Below are 23,605 nucleotides of genomic sequence, written 5' to 3'. Positions count from 1 at the left end.
GCCCATTCTCCTTCTTCCCAGCTGTACACACATACCATTGTGAAACATCACCGCCCTTGTGTGGAAGTAAGGGGCACACAATGCCTCGTTCTCTTTACCTTTCAGACGGAAATGACCCTGTAACAATGCCTCGATTCTCTGTCCCCAGACACTAGTAACTCTGTAACTTGTCACCACAATCACCCTGATGCCATGTGTTTGTCTATGTCTAAATGTAATTCAAGTTATTCTTTAAACGGAAACAAGTCTGCTATGTCTTCTGTATGATTGCATCATGGATAATTGAATCATGCCCAGGGAAACTCCTTCTTTTGATTGTGCAAGTAATGTATATAAGTGCTGTCATGTTTCAAGTAAAGCAGACTACTCCTGAACCCGCTTGGTGAAGGAGCTCTCCCTTAACTCGAGTTCTGGAATAAAGCCCTTTAAACTCGAAGACCACAGACTCTGCTCCTCATTTTATGTATTACCCTTTTTTGATATCTATAGAAATTCCGGCAGTGTAAATAATTTATTTACCACAGTACACTACCTAGGGTTGCAGGGGAGATTATTTCACACTATTGCATCTGGCTTTCAGCAGTGCCAGTTGAGGATGTGGGTGGAGCCAATAGGGTAAGTGGGTGGAGCCAATAGGGTAAGTGGGTGGAGACAGGGTAGGTGGGTGTGGATTCCCAAAAACAATTTGAGCACCTGCACTTCATATTTTACAAATTAAGCACTGAGGAATAGTGCAAACATGTTCTCGCTTCCAAAACTTTATTGGCACAATATTTTTTTTTATTAAAAAAAAAAGAAATTTCAGTCACTATCACGCCTTTCACTTTTAAGACATGATATTTAATAAAATACAATAGTGACCAAGAGAAAAGCGGTCTGGTAAAGGCAACAGCTCCAATGCCACAAAAGAATGACTTCTCCCATTTATCTTAATCAACACATGCTCAGTTATTGTCCCCTTACACCAGCTGAAAAAAACATAAAACTAGAAATGCTAAACTGGAATGTCTCATAAGCAGGAGAACGTGGAATCACAATCACTTTCAGACGGCCTCTGAAATGGAAAACGGAATAAAAAAAGCAAAAAAATTACATTTGAGACATTGGTGTCTTTAAATTTAAAGAGGTGGGGCGAATGGGACGTTGGCGTCTTTAAATTTAAAGCGGTGGGGCGGACGGAATCAAGCAGGAGATTATGGACGGGGAGGTGGAGTTTGCTTGGCAGCTTTACTTTAGTCCAGACCTATTTGAAAAGCGTTAGCATTCCTTTTTTGGCATGCAGTCCTTCCTATAGTTTTTTTAACGTTTATTGCTTATAGGTAACTCCCTCTTCCCCCCCTCTGCTCTGTTGCCCTTCCAATGGAGTAAGCAGAAGTGGGAATGTGGTTGTCCAGTGATTGGTTACTTCAAGGCGCGAGCCACCTGCTGGTAGGCCAGCTCGATCTCTTTGGTGTCGGGGCACGTGCTTGCGAACTCCTCGCGTTCGTACGCGTGCTTCAGATAGCGGTGAACGCCCGTGAACTGCTCCGGGATCTTAAACTTTCGGTACTTTTCACAGATCACCTGCAGTGGAAGGTGCACAAGGGCATTGAAGAAAGGGGAACAGAGGAGAGTAGTGGGAAAGGAGGGATGAGAGACATGGGGAGGGTGGGAAGGAGAAAACATGGAAGCAGAGGGAAATATGCAAGGTGGAGAAGAGGAATGTGCCAGAGTACCAGAGATAAAAGAGGTGCAGAGGGTAGCAACAAAGGAGGGGGGAGAAGGGAACACTATTAAAACAGGTAAACAGTACAGTTCTAGAAAAAGCTTAGTGTCCGTTTAGTGCAGTCTCTCTACTCCTAAATCATCCAAAGTGGGGTTTAAACACCATGGCCATTTAACCCTCTGCCTCTCTGAAGGGATAATGAAAGTGGCTCCCCTCCCATGCCCACTATTTCTTCACTATCCTCTAGAATTACCCTGCTGGCTCCACCCTCAGCCCAGTAGGGCTCACCTGTACAATGTGCAGCTTTGGGAGCAGGTTGCAGTCGGCCAACGTCAAGTCATCGCCATCCAGGAACTTTCTGTGGGAGACGGTCTCATCCTCTGCGCTGTTCTCATCGATCTCCTCGGGCAGTGGCGTGTTCAGGTAGTCGTCGAGGATCTTTAGGGCCTTCACCAGACCCTTCTCCAGGTCTGGAAGACAATGAATGCATGGTGAGACGAGACATGGGGGACTGCACCCTGCCTGACCCTCACCCAGAGTCAGGCATTTGTTCATCAATCGAAGCGACCACAAGGAGCATGGTTGTGATGGTTTACATGTGTTACTAGATGCGAAGACTCGTTTGAAAGATGAAATTTCAGTTTATATTAATGATATATTGGAGGTGCAATTTATTAGAGTTTCAGAAATGAAAACACCACCCTGAATACGACCTTTCAATAAGATCCCGAAATGTACTGGGGAATGGGGAATTATGCAATGCATACATTTAAAAAAGGAATCCAAAACTTAGATGTACAAAGGATTTGCTGAAACAGTAAAAGGAAAAAAAGTCTATAAAACGTGAAAATCATTAGTCCTGTGGGAGATTCACGAATTTGCAAAGACAGTAAAGTGAATTAAGATTGTGACAAATTGAGAAGCCATCTGAGTGCAATGAAAGGAGATCACTAAACCACGCAGCCATTTCACATTTTCCAATGAGAATTTGAAATTTAGAATGGAAAAGCTTCAAGAAACCACAAAATCAGAAGTTGCAGACAATTCTGAAGATCCAGGGACCTCCCCACCCTTAACATTACCCAAAGCCTGGGTGTCATCGGCGTTCCAACATATGACAAAGGTCAGAGGAGCCAGATATAAATTAAAATGCGGGAGTGGATCTAAACTTCGCGGTAAACACAGAGTAATTCCCTCGCTCCCGCCCTACACTGCTCTCCAGGATTTCTTGGTTTCAAACATTAGGCTTTGCTGGATAGGCCCGAGTTCACATGCTCACCGGGCTCTGCTTTGGTTCACATCTCCAACTAGATGAAGCGGGCAAAAGGCCACGAGGACAGCATTGAGGGTCATGGGGGGGGGGAACCTGGTCCTCTTCCATTAGCCATCCTGCTGGTCCAGGGAAAGATTAGACTTGGATAAATCTATTGCGGCCTAGCCTATCCACCATGTATGACTGTTTACACTCTGGACGAAGCGATCTCCAAGTGCTGGCCAGACACAACAACGGTGCCCCAAGAAAACCACGAGGTCAAATCTGTAAACCAATGCTTGGCCGGAGGTGCCCTCTTAGACAGCTGGGAATGGGGATCCATTCCTGCTGTTCTTTGGTGGCTTCGCCTCTGAGCATCCATGCACACCACCCGCTCTCTAACTATTCTACCTCGCAACCTATCCCTAATCCAAGCAGGATGATGGGGGAGGCCAGGGGTGTCCCTCTGTCGTAATCAGCCAATGCAATCAGATGGCCTTTTGAAAAAACACCCACCTTCGACTTTTAAGGAACTGATGCATCTCTCTTGAGGCAATATTTTGAGACACAGGGGTCTCGCTTTCAGCCCACTACCTCACTGCCCATCAACAGCCTCTGGTAGTAACACTGGTCGGAGCAACAGGGAGAGAAGAAACGCAGGGCTGGCACTGACCTGACTTGATTGACAATGCCCTATCCTTTGTAACATTTTAAACAAAAGCGAAACTAAGGTACATAGACTGAAGAAAGGGTCAGGGACTTACTGTCATTCATGGCTGGGTTGGGGTTCTTGATGTAGGCTGAGAATTTGGCGAAGACGTCGAGGCCAGCAGTGTTCGAATGAGGGTTCTTAGCCGCAAGTTTAGGGTACCTTAGAGGGCAAGTAAAAAAGAGGTCAAGAGAGGGCATTTGAGAAGAGAGAATGGGAACACGAAAGGAAAGAAAAGGGAGGCGGGAGTGGGAGAATGAAAAAGAGGGAAATAAATTAGCATAGGGGTATGGCATAAGGAGTAGTTTCTGTCCTGTAACTCCAGTTCTGTAGTAGGGGTATCTCGGTTATAGTCATAATCTAGTGGATAGTCCCGCTCAGGAGCGTGGACCCCGGAGCAATCAAAAATAATCTCTTAAGTTGTCAAAAAATGCAGACCTGCACAGACACTTAAGAGAGAATTTAAAGACAGATAATGCAGCCTATATCCACAGGCTACACTGTCCAGTACTTCAACTAGAAATCCCACCAAAAACCACAAACATCACAGCCTGTCCAGTTTTTCCTCACAGAGAAAACGTCCCTCTTCTCACAAAAGCCTCTGGAATGAAAGAGATGAAGGGGTGGACAGACAAGCCTCATAGGCTGCCATTATGTGGCTCAGACATGGAACTGTGCCTTTAAGAAAACTTTCTAGAACTCTCTCAGTATCCCAGAATGCACAGCAGGTCCCTTTTACTTCCAGTTCTTTTTGAAGGCGTAACACACCAGACCTGTAGCATTCCTTACATGAATATCATTCTCCACCGGGGAGGAGGGCGGGCGCTTATGACTATAACAGAGATACCCCTACTACAGAACTGGAGTTACAGGACAGAAACTACTCCTTCTGTAGTAGAGTATCTCTGTGTATAGTCATAATCTAGTGAATAGAATGGCAAGCCAGTCCCCACACCAAAGCGGCAGTGGAGAATAAGAGAAATAACACCACTACTGTGCGAACAGATTTCGCAGCGAAGCCTGCCCAACCTGAGCATCTGTCCTGGCATCAGTGTCCAGACAGTAATGCTTAGCAAAGGTATTGACCGACTTCCAAGTGGCCGCCTTGCAGATTTCTGCAATGGGAACATTACGTAGCAAAGCCGTCGTGGCAGCTTTGCCCCTGGTGGAATGAGCCTTAGGTTTACCCCCTAAGGTCTTATTACCCTTCTGGTAACACAATTGTATACAGGACACGATCCACCTCGAAATGGACTGTTTAGAGGTAGCAAGACCGGTCCCGACTGATCCATAATTCATAAACAATTGGTCTGACCTACGAAGATCTTTGGTGTTATCCAGATAAAATTTCAACACCCTCCTAACATCCAGGGAATGTAGAGACCTTTCCGCTGGAGATGAAGGATTCTGAAAAAACGTAGGTAAAGTTATGGTCTGGTTAACATGGAAATCAGAGATAACCTTTGGAAGAAATTTAGAGTGAGTACGCATAACCGTAGCAGCATGAAATACAGTATAAGGTTCTTGGCAACACAACACCTGAACTTCACTCACCCTGCGTGCCGATGTAATGGCCACGAGGAACGCCGCCTTCCAGGACAGGTGCTGAAACGAAGCCTTATGAATCGGTTCAAAAGGATCCTTCATCAATCTGGACAGCACCACATTCAATTCCCATGAAGGCGAAGAAAGCCGTACAGGAAGGAACACTTTCTTCAAGCCTTCCAAAAAATCCTTGATCACAGGGATCTGGAAGGAGGTCGTCTGTTAAGGGCATTTCCTGTAGGCAGTCAGCGCAGCGAGATGAACCTTAATGGAATGAAAATCAAGGCCAGACTGCGCCAAATGTAACAGATATGGAAGGATCACATCTTCCTTACATGTCGTCGGATCATAGCTCTTGGACTTGCACCAGATGCAGAATCTCTTCCACTTGTAAGCATAAGAAGTCCTAGTGGAAGGACGCTTAGCCTCCTTCAGTATGTCCATAGAATCTTCAGGAAGATTCAAATGGCCATATTGCACTATCTCAGGAGCCATGCCGCCAAACTCAAAGACGAAAAGGTTGGGGTGCACCATCTGCCCCCCGAACTTCGGGAGAAGGTCCGGCCGGCAAGGCAGCCGTATGTGAGGAAGGAGAGAACGGTGAAGCAGGTCCGTGAACCACCACTGCCTGGGCCATTCCGGGACAATCAGGATCATCCGTGCCATGGACTGGGACATCTTGATGAGCACTGCTGGAATCAGGGGAATGGGTGGGAAAAGCGTACAGAAAGCTGTTCGACCAGTTGATCCATAGCGCATTCCCCAGCGTCCCCTGCTGGTAGTACCTGGATGCGAAGTCTCGGCATTTGCTGTTTTGGGCGGTGGCGAACAGATCTAGGTCCGGAGTCCCCCACCTTGCGAAGACTTCTCCTAGTACTTCGTCATTTATGACCCATTCGTGGTTTTCCTGAATCACTCTGCTCGGTGCGTCCGCCTGAACATTCTGCACACCTGGCAGACGAGTAGCCGTTATCGTCAGTCCTCTGGCTAGCAGCCAGTGCCAGATCGCCTGCGCTTCCTGCGACAGGGTGCGCAATCTCGAACCCCCCTGCTTGTTGAGGTAATACATCGTGGTCGTATTGTCTATCTGTTCAAGCAGAGAGTTGGTCTGGAAGGACGGATGAAAGGCCTTCAGTGCCAAGTGAACAGCTCTGTGTTCTAGGAAATTGATATGATACGTGGACTCCGTCGGGGACCACGTTACTTCTATCTGTAAGTCTCCGGAATGCGCCCCCCAGCCGTGGAGAGACGCATCCGTCACGATAGTCTGTGTTGGAATGTCCTTGTGGAAGGGAACCCCTCTGAGGAGATTCTCCGCTGAACACCACCACTTCAGAGATGAAGAGCATGCAGAGACAGTTGTGTATTGTCGTCCCAAGACACTTTCCTCTGATAACACAGATCCTCCAAGCACTCCTGCAGCGGTCTCATGTGCAGCCGTGCGTGTGGCGTGAGGAAGATACAAGAGGCCATCGACCCCAGTGGAGAAGACACCGTCCTCACTGTTGTAGATGGAGCGGTCATAAGAGCCTGAGCCTTCCGAAGGAGTGAAAATCGTCTGTCCTCCGAAGGAGACACGCTTGCCGACAAGCGTGTTGATGGAGGCTCCCAAGTACTATATGCACTGAACCGGAGTCGGGACAGACTTGGACATGTTGATGTGCAACCCCAGTTTGTTCAAGAGAACGCACGTCCTCCGGAAGTGCGCTTGAGCTTCCGAGAAGGAGGAGGCCTTGATCAACCAATCGTCCAGGTACGGGTAGACAAACACCTTGTTCTTTCTCAGGTGTGCCGCTACCACTGCCATACACTTCAAAAACGTCCTGGGAGCAGACTTCAGCCCGAATGGCAGTACTGTGTACTGATAATGATTGGCGCCGATTTGGAATCGCAGGAACTTCCTGTGTTTCTGTGCAATGGGCACATGGAAGTGTGCATCCTCTAGGTCTATAGCACATAGCCAGTCTCCCCGTTGCGGCGGAGGGTAAATCTGATGCAACGACACCATACGAAATTTCTCTCTGCGAATCCACTTGTTTGCTTGTCGCAAATCCAGAATGGGCCTGAACTCGTTCTTGTCCTTCTTGCGAACCAGAAAGAACCGTGAGTACAGACCTCTTCCCCTTTGAGACAGAGGTACGTCTTCTATAGCCCTTTTCATTAACAGGGTATCGGCCTCCGCCTGGAGCTCGCGCAGCTGAAACTGCGAGCTGACCGGTGGAATTGCTGGAGCCGGCCCGGTGAACCGAAGACTGTATCCATTGCAAACAATATTCAGCACCCACTTGTCCGGAGTAATTTTTCTCCACTCTGCCAGAAAATATTGAAGGCTTCCCCCCACCGGAGTGGGTAACGGATGACGGGGAAGTAACTGCTCAGGGTCGAGACCCGGCCGGGCCTTTGGACGCGGTGGCAGATTGTTGACCACCCCTGCCCTTCTGACGCTTCTGGAAGGGCTTCCTCTGGAACTGCTGCTGTTGTTGCTGTCCTGACTGCTGTCCTCACCCTCTACCTTGTGCCCCGTACCGTCTTTGGAACGGGCGGTAGTTTTTCTTTTGGTCCTTGGGCTTCTCCAAGCCCACCGCTGTCAGAGTCTCGGTCTCCGCCTTCATGCGGGCCATCTCGTCGTCAGCGTGCTTCCCGAAGAGGGTCTCTCCCGAAAAGGGCAGATTGACCACCCTCTGCTGGGCTTCGGGCTTTAAAGATGTCAATTTAAGCCAAGCGTGGCGCCTCTGGTTGATGCCATGGCAGTAACCATGGGCTGCCAGGAGTGACGAGTCCGCAGCTGCGCTGATAAACTGATTCGACACCAGCAACCCCTCGTTCAGGATCTCCATAAAGTCCTCCTTCTTCTCCCGAGGGAGGAGGTCTGCGAACTGTTGGAGGGACTCCCATAGAGCCCGATCTTAGCGCCCCAACAGTGCTGATGCACTGGCAGCCTTCATAGAGGTAGCGGCTGTCCCGCATACCTTCCTGCCTGCTGAGTCCAACCAGCGACTCTCCTTGTCCGGAGGTACATTCGACGATGGAGTGGTGGCGTGCTGCTTTCTCGCCACCTTTACTATTATACTATTACGGAATCCGGAATGGGATCGGTCCGGAGGAAAACCGGGTCCGTATCAGGTGCCTTGTACTTCTTCTGCAGTACAAAAGGGGGTGGTGATGGACGGAGCATCTGAATCAATCAAACACTCACACCCAGGCAAAAGATCTGGATTTAATCCATCACCGTTCTTTAGCCAACTCTGCCACCCCAGTTCAGACATGGCTATATGCAAATCAGTCTGACCCTGTGCCTCATGGGAACAGTCCAGCCCGAACTGCCAAGCCATGTCTTCCCTGGACCGGAAACAAGCTTCCGAGGACCGGTTTCTGGCATTCCAGCCGTCTTCAGCCCGGCTTGCTTGAATCCAGTGGCAAAGTGAGCAAGGGACTCACGTCTGAGCATACCCTGCCACACTTATGGCGGCCAAGAGCGGTACAAAAGGGGGTGGTGATGGACGGAGCATCTGAATCAAACACTCACACCCAGTCAAAGGATCTGGGTTTAATCCATCACCGTTCTTTAGCCCACTCTGCCACCCCAGTTCAGACATGGCTATATGCAAATCAGTCTGACCCTGTGCCTCATGGGAACAGTCCAGTCCTTGTACTTCTTCTGCAGCCTCGAGGAGACTGCAATCGTCACTGCCGAAGTGAGAAAAAGCTCCATTGCGGGTTCCACTAACCACGGAACCAAGGGCAATAGAGGGCGAGACAAGTGCTTCTTGTGAAGAGTTTCGAAGATGACGGAGGTAGTGGGCGTGGGCACCGTCAGCGTGATGCCCAGCTTGTTAGCACCCCTTAACAAGACCACCTGTAAGAACACCACGTCGTTCACCGGGGATATCCTCGTCTGAGGGGATTCAGATAAGGTCGGAGAATAGTCCGTTGCACTGGACGACCACGTGCTGTACCGAGACTGACCCCTCCTATGGCATCGTCTGGACCTCGATGATAGAAGGCGACTCCTGGATCTCCCTCCCCGTCCAGAGCGAGATCTGGGTCTTCTAGGCCTTGGGCATACTGCGGGTGCCCGAGGAGCAGCTGGTGGTGGAGCCTGCGGCGGCGGCCTGCCCGGGGACCTCGGCCGAGGGGCCCCCTTAGGCGGCGTTGGAAGGTGCGGCAGTGAAGTCTACCTCGGAGGCCTTGGTGGTGCACGTGGCGGCACAGGAGGAGGTAACAGTGGTGGTGTACGTGGAGGCACCGGAGGCGGCAACTGTGGTGGTACACATGTAGGAACCGTAAGAGGAGGAGGCAAAGGAGTGCGCGGCGGCGGCTCCTTTGGCAGTGGAGGAGGAGGTCTAGGCGACCTCGGCTTAGGAGGCGAGTACACCGAGCCCGGTGTCTCCGTCTTCTTCTTCCTGGGCGTAGGCGATCGAGAGACAGTGCCCCCTGTCGGTGACAGACGTCGCCGTCTTGCCCCAGATGACCTGGAAGAATTCCTGGCTCCAGAACGCCTCCTGGAGGGAGATCTCTTCCTCTTATGCGCTGAGCGCCTCCTCGGCGTCGAACAAAGCCTCCCTGACGTCAAGAACGTCGTCTTGACGTTGACGACCTACGCCTAGACAACGGGCTTCGCCGTCTCGACGCTGAGGACAGTCTTCTCGACGTCGAACGTCTTCTCCGCTTCGACGTCGGCGACCTCCTTCTCGACGCTGACCTTCGAGTCGACGGCGGTGTCGCCTCGATGGAGAGCGCCGATGCCGGCTGGAATCTTCGACGTCGACGTGTCGACGACGACGTCTAAGATGACGACGACGAAGAAGATGTCTTCGGCGGCGAACTCGATGGTGATCTCGTCAGTCCCCTCGACGTCAAGCATCGACGTCGTCTCGACCCAGAGCCCTGGGGAGAAGGGCAACAGACCGCCGTCATGCCTCTCGGCGCCGTCGTCGATGCTATCGACGTCGACGGAGAACGATGACGCTTTCTGGCCTTCTTGACACTGGGGAGCCCCCCAGAGGCCTTAGCACGTGCAGAGGAGGCAGATCCAGCCTTTCCAGACCCACCTTGACTCTGCAGCCTTCTTTCTTCCAGTCCTTGTAGCCTGATCTTCCTTCTGTCTCTCAGGGTCCTGGAGGAGAAAGACTGGCAGATCTCACACTTCTCAGGTAAATGAGAAGCAGGAAGACACAGGATACACAGTTCATGTGGATCCGACTTGGCCTTCTTCCTGGAGCTCTCCGGGCATTTATCAAATAATGCAGGCATATTTGATAAAAATAGAGTGCTCAGATGATAGAAAAAGGAAGAGGGCGCCAAAACACGTCGTGTGAAAACACTTAAACAATTAAAAGTGCAGAAATTCTTTAATAAACCCAAAAAAGGGAGAGCTCAATGCTCCAGGGTCCTGCTAGCAGGAGCCGGAAAAAAGAACTGAAAGTAAAAGGGACCTGCTGTGCATTCTGGGATACTGAGAGGGGTTCTGGAAAGATTTCTTAAAGGCACAGTATCCCTGTCTGAGCCACATAATGGCAGCCTGTGGGGCTTTTCTGTCCACCCCTTCATCTCTTTCATTCCATAGGCTTTTGTGAGAAAAGGGAAGTTTTCTCTGTGAGGAAAACTGGACAGGCTGTGCGGTTTGTGGTTTTTGGTGGAATTTCTAGTTGAAGTACTGGACAGTGTAGCCTGTGGATATAGGCTGCATTATCTGTCTTTAAATTCTCTCTTAAGTGTCTGTGCAGGTCTGCATTTTTTGACAACTTAAGAGAATATTTTTGATTGCTCCGGGATCCACGCTCATGAGCGGGACTATTCACTAGATTATGACTATACACAGAGATCCCCTACTACAGAAGCAACAGATCCTCAAACCCATTCTTTATTGCGAGTTGTAAAAAGGAGGTGTCAATGCACCTCATCAATGACTAACACCACCCTCTGCAACACCAGTACCTGATAGACAGACACACCTCAATCCCAACCTGCAGCGCTTCTGCTTTTCCACTGATGGGACAAACAACTATTTCAGCCAATGCTGCACCTCAGTCAGCCATGCAGTATTATAGCCACTCAGGTAATATGCCCCAGAAGCAGCTCTGCGGGTGCACCTCAATGCTGCCCACCTACAGACTTTGCTATTGCAGCATAAGCATAAACACACAAATATTGGACAATGCATAACGATGTAAACATTTGGAGCACCCTACAATTGAAGTGCCATGCTCTATACATTTATTTCTCCTTACTCTACTTGCGTTAAAAGTGATGAAAGAGGACATACTTTGGTGGGCAGAGAGTGTCCTCCAGATACTCCTCAATCTTGTTGGTGTCCGTCCGCACCTCTCCTCCGAAGTCGAGAAACGGTGGCTGTGCACCAGGAGCCAGGTTGCTAAGAATGTCTGGCTTCCTAAAATAAGGGAAAAGGTCAAAGACATGAACATAAACATGGAACTGATATGGATGAGAGCACCGTCCAATCAACAAAGGAAAGAAGGACAAGTTACTTATCTTTGGTAACGCCTTATCTGGCAGATTCCTTACCTTTGAACTATCAGGTGTCAGGCTGGATCCAGAATTTTTTTTATAGCAATACCCCTGCGTGCCGGTATGTGGCTCCAGCCAACTCTGCATGACATAGTCTGTGTCGTGTTCGTTGTCGGCGCGACATCCGCGTGGTCAATGTAACCACTACTCGGGCGCACTGACCTCAGTAATTTTCACGACTTTGCTCCCCAGACGCACAGAGCCATGAAGTGGCTGACCATGGTGGGTTAAAAAAAGACTGAGGCCCTGAAGAGAACAGCCCTGACACTAAAGGACAATTCTGCAGTGCGGGGAGGATGGGTGGGTCGGTAAGGAATCTGCGGCTAGATCATGCCTCTACCGGAAAAGACGATCCCGAAGGTAAGTAACTTGTCCATCTGGTAGAGACATCTTGTCGCAGAATCCTTACCTTTGAACAGATACCCAAGCAATACTTTCCCCAGAGGTAGGACCGTGAAAAAGCTTTAAACCAGGAAACCCTGTAAGAAAGAGTGGCCAAAAAGGCCTTCCCTGCAAACGTGAGAATCCAGGCAATAGTGTCTGGTGAACGTGTGCAACGATGCCCACGTGGCCACTTGGTAGATATCAGAAATAGGCACACCACGCTGTAGGGCTGTGGTGGCTGCTTTTTGCCTGGTGGAATGGGCCCTAAGCCCTTCAGGAGGATGCTTCTTTGTCAAGGCATAACATATGATGCAGAGAATAACCCATTGTGAAATCGTCCTCTTTTGGCCAGCACGCCCCTTTGCTCCCACATATCCTATAAAGAGTTGGTCATCCATCCACAACTCTTTTGTGAAATCAAGATAGGATGATAATGCTCTTTTCAGGTACAGACGGTGGGGACGCTCCTCTTCCTAGGAAGGATGCGCAGGTGCATAGAAAGTGGGCAGAATAACGGAATGTCACAGATAAAAGGGAGTTACAGCCTTGGGAAAAAAGGATGCCCTAGTTCTGAGCACCACCTTGTCTGGGAAAACTGTAATTGCCACCAAAGAAGCTGTTTTGATAGTGAGCAACCGTAGAAGGGAATTGCGCAGCGACTCAAACGCTGCGCACATCAGGAAAGTAAGGCACAAATTAAGGTCCCCTTGTGGCATAAGGAAAGGAGAAGGGGGAAACAAGTGGGTTAACCGTTTCAAATATTTCTGTACTAGCGGGGACTTAACAGTAGAGGCTGATGTGGCAGCAGAAGAAAATCTGAGAGGGCCGAAAGGTAGCCCCTCAAGGTGCTCAGAGAAGAGTACTGCTGGGCCAGGGAAAGGATAAACAGGAGAATATCCACCAGAGAAGCAGATAACTGGGTCAATAGACTGTTCTGTAAAATATTTATTAAGTTTGTTCCATCAGCAGGCGTATACCGCTTTTGCAGGGGGCTGCCTGGCTGCCAGCATAACCTTGCAGACTTCGGGAGGAAGTTCAAAAGATGTCAACTGTCGCTGCTAAATCTCCATGCAAGGAGGCAGAGAGTGGACAGGTTCAAGTGAAGGAACCTCCCCTGAGGCATAAGATCCTCCTGAAATGGCAGGGCAATTGGAGGATCGATGCTCATATCCAGAAGCTCGGGATACCAAACTCTCTGTGCCCGATCCGGAGCGACAAGAAGGACTTGTGCTTGGTCGCTCCTGATCTACTTGAGCACTCTGGGCAGGAGTGGTATGGGTAGAAAGGCGTAAAGGAGGCCTGAACTCCGCTAGCAACAAAAAAAGGGTTCCCGAGTAAGAGCCAACTTGAAAACTCCAATGCGCAAAACTGCTGATATTGCGCATTCCCTTTGGACGCGAACAGATCCAAGGCTCTCCCCACCGCTGAAAGAGATCTTGTGCCACCTCCGGAAGGAGACACCACTCGTGATCCGCAAGGCACCGTCAATTGAGTTGGTCTTCTCTGGTGTTCAGAGAACCGGCCAGATGTTGGTGGAAATTACCTGCTGTGCCAGCCAAGTTCAGAAAGCAGGACCTCTTCAGAGAGTCCATGACCCCACTCCACCTTGTTTGTTGAAGTACCACATGGAGGTAGTGTTGTCCGTGAACACCTGAACTAGCCTTCCCTTAATGAATGGTAAAAAGACTTTTAGTGCTAGTCAGAGTGCAAGAAGCTCCAAGAGGTTGATATGGAGCTTGGCTTCGGCTTGAGACCAGAGTCATCTAATCTCCACCTCCCCCAGATGGCAGCCCTATCCCAGAAGAGATACTCCCGTCACGACTGTGACATTTGGGTTGGGAAGGGAAAGGTGTCTGTCTTTAACAATATCACAGTTGGTCAGCCACCACTGCAGGTCTTTCACATTGCCCTTTGATATCTGAACCAGGTAGGTGAGATTTACTCAATGCTGTGCCCATTGGAACTTCAGCTCCCACTGCAGAACCCACATGCGCCACTTTGCATAGTCCACCAACAGGATGCAGGAGGCCATGGGGCCCAATACCCTCAGAGTCATTATCACTGAAGGCTGTAACATCGGTATCATAGCCTGAATATCCTGGAGTATATGGAGGATATATATGGAATATATGGAGGATAGGCCCGAAACTCCACCGTGTCCAGAAACGCCCCAATAAAAGGGAGCATCTGAGAGGGAGTAAGGTATGACTTGAGCACGTTGATAGTGAACCCCAGCGAATGCAGGAGGTTCGCCGTAGTCTGGGGGTGGAAGACCACTACCTGGGATGAGCCTGGCTTCAACAATAAGTTGTCGAGATAGGGAAGACTGGAGCCCCTGATCTCCGCAAATGTTCTACGACCACCGCTATCACCTTTGTGAACACCCGAGGGGCACTGATGAGGGCAAAAGGGGGCGGTACAAAAGGGGGTGGTGATGGACTGAGCATCTGAATCAAACACTCACACCCAGTCAAAAGATCTGGGTTTAATCCATCACCGTACTTTAGCCCACTCCGCCACCCCAGTTCAGACATGGCTATATGCAAATCAGTCTGACCCTGTGCCTCATGGGAACAGTCCAGCCCGAACCGCCAAGCCATGTCTTCCCTGGACCGGAAACAAGCCTCCGAGGACCGGTTTCTGGCATTCCAGCCGTCTTCAGCCCGGCTTGCTTGAATCCAGTGGCAACGTGAGCAAGGGACTCACGTCTGAGCATACCCGGCCACACTTATGGCGGCAAAAAGCGGTACAAAAGGGGGTGGTGATGGACGGAGCATCTGAATCAATCAAACACTCACACCCAGTCAAGATAGGGATGACTGGAGCCCCTGATCTCCGCAAATGTGCTACGACCACCGCTATCAACTTTGTGAACACCCAAGGGGCACTGGTGAGGCCAAAAGGGGGCAACACAAACTGAAAGTGTTCATGGCCCCATCTTAAACCGCAGATAGTGATGATGGACAGGCAGGACGGGCATATGAAAATAGGCATCCTGCAAGTCCAGCGCTACCATCCAGTCTACTGAGTCCAGGGTAGACAGGACCTGAGCTAGGGTGAGCATCTTGAACTTCTCCTTTTTGAGGAAGTAGTGGAGGGCTTTGAGGTGGAGGTTAAGATGAAGATGAAGACCTCAGTGCTTCTTTGGGACCAGAAAATAGTGAGATCAACAACAGCCTAGTTCTTGCCCAGGAACCCTCTCTATAGCTCCCTTAGCAGAGTTTTGACTTCCTCCTGGAGTAGATCAAGGTGAGCCTCTGTCAGTCGATCGTATACTGGAGGCATAGATGGAGGGGTAGTCTCGAAGGGGAGGGATTAGCCCCTTTGGACGATTTGCAACTCCCACCTGTCCGAGGTGATGATTTGCCAGTGGTGGAGATTATGGCATATTCTGCCACCAACTGGTTATGAATGATCCTGAGGGATCAAACTAGAAAGGTTTTGGGGTGGAGGAGGGATCATGACTTGGTTCCACTTCTGGCCTTCTGACCCACTGGGTCGGGGTGAACTGCGTTCACGGCCCAGCAGAGGCTGCTGAGCTTGTGGGGACCTCTGGCTGGAGCGGTTGGTAGCCCCTACCATGGTCACGAAAGGAGCGAAAAGCAGATACAGGCCGGGATATTGTGGTGAGGCTCAAGGGCTTGTCCATAGCCCGCGAGTCCTTGACAGGCTCAAGGGCTGAATCTGCTTTGTCTAGGAAGAGACGGAAGCCGTCAAAGGACATGTCTATAAGGTTAGGTTGGACATCCCTTAAAAAAACAGGTGTCCTCAGCCAGGCCTGGCGACGTACAGCCAATGTCGTGGAAATCATTCTGCCCAGCAAGTCGGTCGTGTCCAAGTTACACTGGATGGTGAACTTTGCTGCATCTCTCCAGTCTGAAATGGCTTGGGAGAGTAGGATCCGGTCCTCCTCCGAGAACCTGGGCAGCACCTACTCAACCATGTTCCATATCGAATGGGAGTAACAGCCCAAAAGGCATGCAGTGTTCACCAACCACAATGCCAGACTCGCAGAAGAAAAAGGGTTTATTCCCAACGCTTTCCAGTCTCCTCGATTCCCTGTCCAGAGGTGTGGAACGGAACGCAACACGGGAAGTGGAAGCTTGAACTACCAAGCTTTGTGGGGTGGGGTGAGGAAAACTGCGTCACCCAGTGAAGGGTGATGGTGGCGGGCAATCGTCATATTTACAGGAGTCCCCATGCTGGGCTTAGACCAGGTGCCTAGAAGGACGTCTGTTAAGGCCTCAATGAAAGGCAGTAAGGGTTCCGAGCTGGAGACACCAAGTTGCAGGGTCTCTGTCAAGACGTTATGCTCGACTGCCACCATAGGAAGCTGCAGGTCCAAGACCTCCGCAGCCCTGCACACCACCATAACGAATGGCGCCCCCTCCTCTGTAGATAGATTAAGTGGAGAAAGCATGCCAGAATCTGGGGAGGGGTTAAGACCACTGGCATAACCCAGTTCCTCATACCAGTCCATGTCGTGTGGTTGCAGGATTTCTAAAGGATCCTGCTCCACCTCTCAATCCTCCTCATCCATTTTGAACCCTTTAGAATAGGGCAGGTTAAATGGCATGGAGCTGTACGGCTCAGTCGGCGCCGGTCCCAGCAACGCAGGACGCCAAACCGGCTTCATGTCAACCCGGAATGAGGATTGGGGAGGCACCACTGGGTGGGCCCCGGCGACGCAGAGGACCTTGGCGGTGGAGACAGTGCAGGGGAAGGTCACTGTGGAGGTGCAACCGGCACTGGTCTGGACCCTGGTTGGGCGCCGTTGTGCTGGGCCGAGACGAAGGCACGGAACCCACAGGAACCCCTCCGTCATCTGAGGAGAAGTGTGCCTCAGGGGTTAGAGGCGGCAGACCTGGAGCTTGAGTTCGGCCCGGGACCAGGGTTCAATTCCCCGCCTCGGCAGATGTTGGGCTCAAAATTCCACGGACTCGTTAATTCTCGCTCCGGTGCCTTCTCGACTCACGGGTTCACACTCTGCGACTCTGGGCAATAGCTTGCTTAATCTCCACAACGGCCCCTCGCGGTGGGATGCCTGGCTTTCACCTTGTGGATACCCTGCCAGGGTTATCTCACAGGGGAATACCAGGACGGGTTCCCTAAGCAAGCGCTGAGATGCCCCAGGGTAAGTCGTGCGCTATATAAGTCTCATTCATTTCATTTCATTTCATCTGAGCCTGCAGGCCCCAAAGGCAAGGCGGCAGGATCAGGCCACCTAAATGGTGCACATGGCATCATAAAAATCCTTAAGTTGGGCAGGGGTCACTCCTGGTCAGGCAGGTAAGTGCAGAGCAGACCCAGACACCCGCTACGTGGAGCCGGGCCTCAAAGGCCGAGGGACATCTGCCTAATTTCAAGACTGGTAAGCAAAGTCCAAGCACGCTTCAGCTTCTTGTGTTTTTTGTGGTGCCGCTTACCTAACTTCAATGATGAGGACTTTTAATTATTTACCGGAGAGGTGCTCGAATCTTCCTGACCGAGAACGGCGAAGCGACCTCTGAGGTGTCGGACACCGGCCCGCGATCACTTTTAGGGATTGCTCCCTCAAGGCCTTCGTCACCATGGCACAGTAATCACACAGCAGATACTAGAGACATACTAAGTGGGGTCCGTGATCGTTATGGTGCGGTGACTGGAGCCACAAAGTTTGAACCCAGAGGTCTTCATACTAGACATCCTAACACACCAAAAGAAGTTGACAAATAGTTGAAAAAAAGTCTGTTAAAAAAAAGATAGGGGGGGGTAAAGCTCTCTTTGATGGATCTGGCGCGGAAAGAAAAGAACAGACGTCAGCGTGCCGGATGGATAAGCTACTTACCTGTATATGAAAAACCTATATATACACAGATATATATATGTATATATATATATCTGTCTGGATATATAGGTTTTTAATATATTTTGATTATTATTTCTGGGGTACCCGCTCATGGGCAGGAGAATATATATATATATATATATATATATATATATATATATATATATATATATATATATATATATATATAATTTTTTCTCATACCAATGCAGCCCCCATCTCGGAGGCTAAACAATGCAATAATAAATAACTGCTTTTGCAAACACATAATGCATGTATAAACCACAGGAGGACAAGTACCACTTGAACTCTTTTTAATGAGTAAAATTCATGAAAAACTGCAAAAGAGCAGACGTTGTTAGCTTACAGGCTGCATTGTAAACCAATAATATAGAAAATGAAAGCACTTGCACACAGAAACTGGCCCTGTGCCTTTAAGGCAGCCATGACCCCCAGCCTCCCATCATGCATCAGGGGTGACAGTTAGGACAGTAGTTCTTTGCGGTGACCCGAAGGTCAGGGCACAAAGATCTGGTTCAACAATACAACAGTCTCATTTGCCTGGGGAGGCCCTACTTTGATGAGGATACCCCTGGAAGAGAACTAAGATTACAGATAAGTTACTTATCCTGCTCTTCCAGCGGAACCTCATCAATAGTCATAAGTACTGAAAAGAATAGCAAGCCCATCTTCCCCCTGCGGGCAAATGAGAATGTACGGCCCAACTTACAATAACTGTAGTAATCAGCTGTTGAACAGATTCCTCAAGGAGGCCTGGCCTACTTGAGTGTCTGCTCTGGTGTCTGAATAGTGCCTTGTAAATGTATGGATAGACCTCCAAGTTGCCGCCTTACAGATCGGCATGTTAAGGAAAGCAGTCATAGCCGCCTTACCCCTCGTGGAATGCGCCTTGGGAGTAGGTCATATGGGCTTTGTGCTAATTGATAAGCTAAATTTGATGTATGAAACTATCCACCTAGAGATGGACCTTTTTGAGGCTGGAAAACCTGCTCTGATCAACCGATAGGTAACGAATAGTTGATCAGACTTTCTAATCGACTTAGACCTATCCAGATAGAATTTTAAAACTCTTCTTTGGTCAAGTGAATGCAAAGCCCTCTCTGCTGGAGTGGAGGGATTGGGGAAAAAAGTCGGAAGTGAAATTGTCGGATTCACATGGAAATCTGACACCACCACCTGACACCACCTTCAAAACCACCCTATGAACCTTTGAACAGAGGGCTTGTATTTCGCTCACTCTGCGAGCTGAGGTGATCGCTACCAGGAAAGCTACCTTCCACGTAAGGTGTTGCAAGGTTGCATTGTGGATAGGTTTGAAAGGTGGACCCATCAACTTTGATAACACCACATTTCTCCCTGTTTGTTCAGGTAGTACATGGGTGGTGGTATTGTCCGTCTGTACTACTATGGAGTTTGCCTGATTCGAAGGGAGCAAAGCCCTGAGTGCCAGATTAACGTCTCTCAGTTCCAACATGTTTGTGAGATACAATCGCTCTCTTGATGACCGTTGAACTTGCGTCTGGGGAGACCCCATGTGAGCTCCCCAGCCTTGGAGGGAGGCGTCCGTGACCAGCGTCTGAGAGGGAGGCGCCTGATGGAATGGAATCCCTACTTGCAGATTCTCCTTCTTCATCCACCATGGGATGGATGCTCTGACTGCATTCGAGAGATTTATCCTGTCTTCCCAACGAGCTGTTTGCTGATCCCATTTGTCCTCCAGATCCTGCTGCAAAGGATGCATTCTCTGCCTGGCATTGGGGACTAAGAAAATGCAGGATGCCATATACCCTAGCTGGGAGGCAATTCGACAACATTTTGCTGTCCAAAATTTGTCTGCCTTTCTGTGTGATGGATAATTGTCTCTCCTCCGAAGGAAACACTTTTCCTACATCGGAGTCTACCACCCCACCCAGATAATTAATTATCTGTGTGGGTTGCGGAGTTGACTTTTCGAAATTCACTAGAAGTCCCAGCCAATGACCAAGATCTAGGCATTGCTGGAAATGATTCCTCACTCACGCTCTGGGGAGAGGGACCCTTCAACAGTCAGGCGTCCAAGTAAGGGTACACAAAAATGCACTTCGTGAACACTCGGGGAGCTGACTTCAACCCAAAGGGAAGCACTTTGAACTGGTAGTGGACGATCCCACCAGAAATCTCAGATATTGCCTGTGATGCTGACTGACCGGAATATGAAAGTAGGCATCTTGCAAATCCAGGGAACACATCCAATCTCCCTGTCGAAGATGTGGATATATTTGATGGAGAGCCAACATGACAAACTTCTCCCTTTTGATGGACTTGAGTGTTTGCAGGTCCAGAATGGGTCTGTATTCGGATTTTCGGCCTTTCTTCTTCACTAAGAAGAATCTTGAGCAGACTACTCTACCTCCTTGAGATTTGGGCACCTCCTCGATGGCTGAATTTCACAGAAAAATAGCTACTTCATTCTGCAGTACCTTCATCTGTAGGCACGATGACGGAAGTGGAGGGATTGAGGAAGAATGGCGTTGAAAACGTAGAGAGTACCCATTCTGCAGTGTAGCGAACACCCATTGGTCCTTCGTGACATCTCGCCACTCTTTCAGATGATTTGCAATACTTCCACCCCCCCCCACTGGAGCGGTAAATGGCCATGAGTGAAGCGGGAACTCATGGTTTGGTTGATGTCTTCGTGGAGGTAATCGACGGAGGTTGGTTTCCTTTACCTCTGGAGGAGCAACAGTCTTGGTACTGAGACCTTTGCTGACCTTGTTGGTTTTGATGCCTCTGCTAAGGAGGGCTTTGAACCCTCTGTTGGAAGGGTCGTCGATCGTACGGCTTGAAATATCATCTGAACTCTTTTCTTTTCTAGACCCACCGCCTTTAGTGTGTCTAGTTCCATCTTCAGCCGAGGCATTTCCTCATCTGTGTGAGATCCGAATAAAGATGAGCCGGAGAAGGGGAGATTGAGAATCCAAGACTGCGCTCCTGGTTTAAGCGCCACGAGGCGAAGCCAAGAAGATCTCCTAGCGCATATTCCATGGGCATAGGCGTGAGATGAGTCGCTCCATCATCTGCGTCGCTGATCACCTGGTTCGCCACCAGGCTGCCTTCCTGCAAGATTTCTCCAAAGTCCTTGCGATCTACCTTGGGCAGATTTCCGAAAATCTTTGAAGAGAGTCCCACAAAGACATGTCGTAGCGCCCCAAAAGAGCTGATGCACTTGAGACCTTGAGCATGGAGGCTGATGTGCCGCAGACCTTCCTCCCCCATGAATCTTGTGCTTTGCTCTCCTTATCAGGTGAAACTGTAGAAGAGGAGGCTACTGAATGAGTCTTTTTAGCTGCAGCAATTATAACAGAATTTGGAGGGGGGTCAGACCTGAGAAACAACAGATCTTCCTCCGGAGGAGGGTATTTCTTTAGACTCCTCACCGGCGCGGTCTTAAGGGTCGCCGGCGTGTGAAAAATGTCCATAGTCGGCTGGAGTAGCCCCGGCACCAATGGTAACAGCATTCTAGATGCAGCTCTCTGGTGCAAAGTCTTGAAGATTACTGCCGACGAGCTCTGCTGAGTGGGCATAGGAATGTTCGGCTTACTTGCCCCGATGGAAAGCACATCCTGGAAAATGCCAACATCCTCCATTGGAGAGAACCTCGATGGTGGGCTGTCGGTAAGAGTCGGTGAGTAGTCTCTTTTTGAAGTATGTGTGGAAGAGGTTGTTCGAGATCTGTGCCTTCTCCTCTCGCTTCTGGATCTGGACCTCCTTCTGGAAGAGGGTGCAGGAGTGCGACTGCGATCTCTGCCTCTCGATGGAGTTTAAGCCCTGTCCACAGCTTGCACCAGTCGAGCCAAAGGAGACCTCTGTCGGGGGCTTGAGCAGTGTTGAGCCCCTGGAACTTGAGCAGGGGCCCAGTGATGCAGACGCAGGTTCCATCTAGGTGAAAGATGGATAGAAGGGGACCTTTGTCTCTCTTGTCTCTCAAGATAGCATTCAGGAGGAGATTTTCTTCCCTCGGTTTGTGGAGGCCTGTCTGCTGAATTAGGGTGCACAATGGATGCTGGACTGCTCGAAGTAGAGATCACCAATTCCGGAGATCTAGAAGATGATAATCTGGAAGGAGAGCAGCGGGAACCTGTTCTCGACGTCTGTGATGGCGATGGAGAAGGGCTTACTGGACGTGAGTCCCCTCTAGACTGCAGTCTTGACATCAATGTCGTACGTTCCCTCTGGATAGACCGTCGCCTTGACGTCGAGAGTTGACCCAGCAACACTGATACTTGCTTTGACATCGATCGTCTACTCTTCAAAGGGCTCAGTCTCTATGTTGATCTGCTGTACCTGATGGAGACCTGTGCCTCGACGTCAAACGCCTGCCCGAAGCAGACGGAGGCCCTTGCCTCGACGTCCGTTGCCTCTGCTCCGACGACCTGTCTCGACGTCCGTGACTGAGTCTTGTGTCTCGACATCTAAGATCTCTGCAACAATCTCAACGGAGACTTGTGCCTCGAAGTCGATCGCCGTCTGGATGGCGGCGACGGAGTGATCTGCCTCGATGTCGAACGTCTAGCCAACGTTGACAGTTTGCTCCTTGACATTGAGCGTCGCCTGGGTGATGACAACGGAGGGCCCTTTACCTTCCTCGACGTTGAGAGCGCCGTCTTCGACTTTGTAGAAGCGTGATGCGCTTGCACCACCGCAGCCTTCGACGACGATTGCTTCTTCGCCGGCTGTAACTTTGACGCCAATCTGGACGTCGAAGGAGAACAGATCGGGGCCTTGCTTCTCGGCATAGGCCAGGTTCTCTTTCGCCTCACTGGAGACCTACCTCTTCCAGAAAGGGCATACAGACAAATTCTCTCCCTGTCTTTGATGGTTCTCCTCGACAACTTCTTGCAGTGATGACAAGTGGCAGAAGAGTGAGAATCAGGGAGGCAGAGTATAGTGTGTGTCTGATCTATCCTTTTTGCCACAGACAGGGCAAGGATCAAATAATGAAGACATTTCTGACAGAAAATAACCTTTTCTGGAACACCAAAAAGGTTACCCCCTCACTCTAAAGTCAAAAGACGTCAAGTGGAAAAAAACACAAAATAGTAGAAATGTTTTGACAGAAAAGTAAAAAAAGGAAGAACTGTGAATCCAGGGTCCTGACTGAAGGAGCCGGAAAGAACAACTGACCTAACTGTCACCCCCACGGCGTGATGGGGAGCTGGGGGTCATGGCTACCTTAAAGGCACAGTGCCAGTTTTTGTGTGCAAGTGCTTTCATTTTCTATGTTATTGGTTTACAATGCAGCCTGTAGGCTAAAAATGTCTGCTCTTTTGCAGTTTTTCATGAGTTTTACTCATTAAAAAGAGTTCAAGTGGTACTTGCCCTCCTGTGGTTTATACATGCATTATGTGTTTGCAAAAGCAGTTATTTATTATTGCATAGATCTATAGATAGATAGATCTATAGATCTATAAATAGATAGATAGATCTATAGATCGATAGATCGATATGGTTTCACAAAGCGTTACGTCTCCGGGACTCCGAAGAAGAGAACAGGCAACACACCAGAGGATCTCACAATTATACTTTATTGTGCCCACAAGAACGCGTTTCGGCAACGCGTTTTTCAAGTTTGGTGACCTTTGCCCAACTTTCCAT

At 49.7% G+C, this 23,605-nt stretch overlaps 1 protein-coding gene across 1 annotated transcript in view; it reads right to left on the bottom strand.

The window, feature by feature from the left end:
* Positions 1-742: 742 nt before the first annotated feature.
* Positions 743-23,605, bottom strand: part of CLIC1 (CLIC family member 1) — a 149,349-nt gene continuing 126,486 nt past the window's right edge. Inside the window, exons 3-6 of the mRNA XM_086924651.1 lie at positions 11,477-11,602; positions 3,722-3,828; positions 1,994-2,175; positions 743-1,563 (exon numbers count right to left, since the gene is read on the bottom strand). Of these exons, the coding sequence (XP_086780777.1) occupies positions 1,402-1,563; positions 1,994-2,175; positions 3,722-3,828; positions 11,477-11,602 (577 nt within the window). The 3' untranslated portion in view covers positions 743-1,401. The remainder of the gene's footprint in view (positions 1,564-1,993; positions 2,176-3,721; positions 3,829-11,476; positions 11,603-23,605) is intronic.

Source organism: Lissotriton vulgaris, chromosome 5 (genome assembly GCF_964263255.1).
Source record: "Lissotriton vulgaris chromosome 5, aLisVul1.2, whole genome shotgun sequence".
NCBI classification, from domain to species: domain Eukaryota; kingdom Metazoa; phylum Chordata; class Amphibia; order Caudata; family Salamandridae; genus Lissotriton; species Lissotriton vulgaris.
This window is presented reverse-complemented; position numbering and strand designations above follow the sequence as displayed.